This window comes from Pinus tabuliformis, chromosome 2_2 (genome assembly GCF_031772625.1).
Source record: "Pinus tabuliformis cultivar Carrire ecotype Pingquan chromosome 2_2, CPIR1, whole genome shotgun sequence".
Lineage (NCBI taxonomy): Eukaryota > Viridiplantae > Streptophyta > Pinopsida > Pinales > Pinaceae > Pinus > Pinus tabuliformis.
In genome coordinates, this window is record NC_142300.1 from 1,293,626,242 (window position 1) to 1,293,630,948 (window position 4,707).

General features: G+C 36.1%; 1 protein-coding gene across 1 annotated transcript; it reads left to right on the plus strand.

Moving 5' to 3' along the window:
• The first annotated feature begins 1,084 nt into the window (after positions 1 to 1,084).
• Positions 1,085 to 2,054, plus strand: LOC149198239 (uncharacterized). Its single transcript, XM_089404097.1, has one exon. It carries the CDS (start codon positions 1,103 to 1,105, stop codon positions 1,715 to 1,717), a length of 615 nt encoding a protein of 204 aa, XP_089260223.1. The 5' UTR covers positions 1,085 to 1,102; the 3' UTR covers positions 1,718 to 2,054.
• The last annotated feature ends 2,653 nt before the right edge of the window (positions 2,055 to 4,707 follow it).

The following is a 4,707-nucleotide window of genomic DNA, read 5'->3' on the forward strand; positions in this document are numbered from 1 at the left end:
CCGTAAAATATTTAGCAAAAATTTGGTGAAGTAGTTCTCATGAAATTTAATTTTGTGAGTGAATCATTTTTTTGACGATGAATTATACTAGTTGGACACTAGTTGGTTTGAAACGGGTTGACAAAGGTTGTCTACATGTAATTTACCCTGAAACGAGGTCACAATTTAGTCCGTAAAATATTTGGCAAAAATTTGGTGAAGTAGTTTTCATGAAAGCTAATTTTGTGAGTGAATCATTTTTCGTGACGATGAACCACACTAGTTGGTTCAAAACGCGTCGACAAAGGTTGTCTAATGTAATTTACGCTGAAACGAGGTCACAATTTAGTCTGTAGAATATTTGGCAAAAATTTAGTGAAGTAGTTTTCATGAAATCTAATTTTGTGAGTGAATCACTTTTCATGACGATGAACCACACTAGTTGGTTCGAAACGCATCGACAAAGGTTGTCTACATGTAATTTAGACTTAAACTCTTCTTACAAAAAGAAATTTATTTTTGTGAATGAATCATTTTTTGATAATGGAAATAGATTCAGCACAATCAATAAATTTTGGATATTTGAATTATTTTTTAATAAAATTTTGTAAATGTTCGAATAATTTTTTTAACAAATAGTCAAAAAAACTTTAAATGTTTAAATCGTTTTTAATAATTAAAATAAATTCAACGCCATAAAAAAAATTGAGTGCCCATTAAGAAAAATTGAGTACCCAAAATCCTGAACTTAACAAACTATGACCCAAATTTCTAAAACTTCTACCCAATTTTCTCAAAATTGTGCAGAATTTTCATTGTTTTTAAGGAAAAATTATAAACAAATTAAACTACGGCACACTTTTCTGCACTTGCAAATATCCAAGTTTCACGCGTCGCGTTTGTTGATATACATTACGTGTGGGATTGGTGTCGGGCCCAACTGGCTATCACCATCAAATGGAGGATGTTTCTCAGACTTTTCTCCGACGATTTTTTAACGCAACACGTGAGCTGTAGCCACTTATTATAATCACGGGTTAAGATTGCGATCCGTCCTTTATATAAATGCCTCCTGCCCTCTTATCCCTACAGACATTAACACTTCTCTACAGAAAGATTCAGAATGGGCAGTTACAACTTTTGCGCTTCGAACTCTGTACCTTCCAGCGCTGTGAAAGTCATAAATTCAAATGGCAGCGTTCAGGAACTTCACATGCCGATAAATGCGGCAGAGCTTATGCTAGACAATCCTCACCACTTCGTATGCCAAGCCAACGACTTGCAGATCGGGCGTCGGATTAATCCTCTTAAGGCAGACGAAGAACTGGATTCGGGGCATCTCTATTTTCTTCTGCCCATGCCCAAGTTGCACTCTGTGCTCTCTGCGACAGACCTGGGCTCTCTGGAATTGAAGGCCGATTCCGCCATGAAAGCCGCAACCAGACAGAACTCCGACGCCAGAGTATTCCCCCTATTTGGGGACCTCACGGTTCCCCTCGCGTCAGAAATGAAAAATGATGTCTTCTTATTGGAGGAGGGGGAACATGTTAGTGGGGCACAGGATGAGGAACTTCCGGAGCCGAAGCTGAATTTGGAGGAAGATCTAGAGCTGTCAACGGCGTTTGCGCAGCTGAAATTGAACGCAGGCAAATCTTGGAAGCCAAAGTTGGAGACCATTAAGGAGTTCCGGCCAACACTCCGGGATCTAATGCAGTTGAATATTGAAGAGTTCTGCTAGCATGAGTATCAACACAATTACTGATACATGAATCTGATTTTCCTCGGAGGTGATGGATCAATCCTGCACAATTGGTCTCTCAAAAATGTTGGGGTCAGATACACAAATCGTACGGCATACCTGAATTGATTTTCAATTCAGGATGCTGAAAGTCTAGTGCCAGTGCTCTCCTGTTCGTATCGGTCCCATGTACCACACTCTGACAAACAAACATTTACATATGGCTATCCTCGAAAATTTCTTGCATTTTCAGCTATCTGCGAATCAAATTAAAGAATTCATGCCGGCAGTGCAGTGAAATCTTGTAGCAGTGGTCCAGACACAAACATGTATCCATGTAGGTATTTTTTTTAAGTAGATATTTTGTGGATATATTTAATTTTACAATGATGCTAACAAAGGAGAAGAATTTTTGCACTTTATTATGAATATGTAAGAGATATAAAAGAAATGTAGGTATTTTTTTTAAGTAGATATTTTGTGGATATATTTAATTTTACAATGATGCTAACAAAGGAGAAGAATTTTTGCACTTTATTATGAATATGTAAGAGATATAAAAGAAAGATAAAAATCGTAGTGCTTTTGTGTTAGCAATCTTTGAGCTTCAACCAACTTAGTCCTCCATGAGATGTGCGTTGCTTAAACCAAATTTCTACAATCACTTGTTTGTGAAGCCTTGCTTGCATGACAGATAGGGAAGCTTTCTCACTTCTTCCATGTGCATATGGGTAAGTGAGATCACAACCTGTTGTGACCATGAGAGAAGAAAGCCTTGTTTGCATGGCAAATAGAGAAGCTCTACTCACTTTTTCCATGGTTACATGGGACAATGAGATCACAACTTGCTTTGCCTTTAAGAAGAAAAGTTTTATTTACAAGTATTTGAAGTGAGAGATAATTGAAAGTTATGTATTGAGGAACAAAGTTGTAGATGACACTATTCACAAAAATATGAAATTATATTTATATAGAATTACCAATATTGATGTTATGTAGTTTTAGTTTTTAATTTTTAATTTTATTATATTTATAAATTTTATAATAGATGTATTTATAAAAAAGAGTTGTAAATTTAATGTCTCTAAGTTTATGAAATTTAATGTCAATAAGTTTATGATACTTAAGTAAACTATTAAAATTGAGATAATGAATTCATATAATCCATAATTATGTAGAATTTGAAAATACTATGTATAACCTAATAAGTTTTTAACCAACCTGAAAGTACAACTAGTGTTAGTGAAAGGAAAAGCAAGAAATCTCATGCCTCGACCTTTTTCTGTTCTCTTGCAGCGTTCTCTTTCTCACGCTTCACTCTACTCTTCTTCCTGCCGAAGCCATGAGGTTTGGAAGAAGTCCCTGCACGTATTTAAAAAATCATAAGTCCATGCATAATCCTTAATCATGATGATTTTTTTTACCGAAAAAAAAAAAAAAAAAAAAAACCTAAAAAATCAAGGCCAAAATCTTGAAATGGAACTCTAATCTAAACATCACCCAAAAAAAAATCAATCAAGGGAATTTAAACATAAAGCCTCATTAAGTGTCTCTCTCAACAAATAATAATATATGGGTATAAGCAAATTATTTTTCCATCGTGTTTGGCAACAAAGTGTCACTTGATTTGGAAGACATTGAGAAGGCATAGACAAAAACAGAGATCGATGTTCACAGAGAAAAACTCATTGAGCATACGATCTTATATTATTATTAGAATGTATTATGGATACTTCTGTACTTTATGATTCCATCGGTTAGTTCACAGTGGTGTCTACAATTGTGTAGTTCCCATCGTGCAGAGAGTCTGAGGACTATGAGATGCGAATGTGCCACCCAGAAACAATTTCGATATATTTCCGTAGGTAGCTTTAGTCAAATGAATCCCATCCCAGTTGAAATTTTGTCCAGGATTTTTACACACAGATGCTCCTACTGCGTCGCATGTTACACTCAGATTGTAATTATATCAACTACCCATTCCACAACAAGCCTGTAGCACATTATTCTGCAGCCCAAAATTCTGTGGAGTTAAAAATTTTGAGGGCTGCCCCGTGAAAGTCTGCAAAAACAAATTTAACTTGCGGATATTGTGCTTAAGTTTTTTCACTTCGGCTTGCAGAACGTCATTCCCCGTTTTGGATAAATTGTTAAACCTGGGCATGCACCCTATGTTGTCCACTGGTTCTCCAGATGAAGTGTATAGTGTTAAATACGACGGTGAGCAGCGAATGGGCAAGTTGTTTTGTACTAAAATCTTCTTTGCTTCACCCACGGTAATCAATGTCTGTAGCACATTTTCAATCTTGACCACGACTAAAGGGACGAAGGTAAACACTTCTTGCATTTACCTACTCTGAAAGAATGGATACTTGTAGTCGTTCCCTTCGATTTCCCCCATAAAAAATAATGCATTCGCAAAATGCTGGTTACAGTCTCTTTTGAAGTTTGCGTGAAACTTTGGTTTGTATGATTAAAACCACTAAATGTAATGGTCAAGTGAAAGGGGAGTCAAAATCAACCCTATATTCCTCACTTGAAGAAATCAGGGTCCAAGGTTGTGGTTTTGGTGGTGTTACTCATATGTTTCTTCCATTTTTGTTGATACCCCTGCATTCTTTCTGTGTGCTTGCATTCCATAGAGTGTTGAAGAAAGAATATTTCTGTATTAATTGCAGCAACTCATCCAGTCACTTACTCATGTGCATTCCTCTCTTTTCGAATTTTGGATTTTACACTGCAACTGTAATCGATTTTCTTTGAGATATTTTTCATGACAGTTCTATTCAAATCAAAGCTGGAAACATATTTTTGCACTTATCTTTGGCGTGATCTCTTCCTTAGTCTGCGAACAGATTCCTGATTTTCCTCACTAACCAATTTGACTTCTAAATATATCACTCAATCGAATCAGATCTTTGCATGAATGCTGGACTAGGAAATCGAGATCCTGGGGAGAGAGATCACAGGCAAAGTTTGTGTTAATTAAA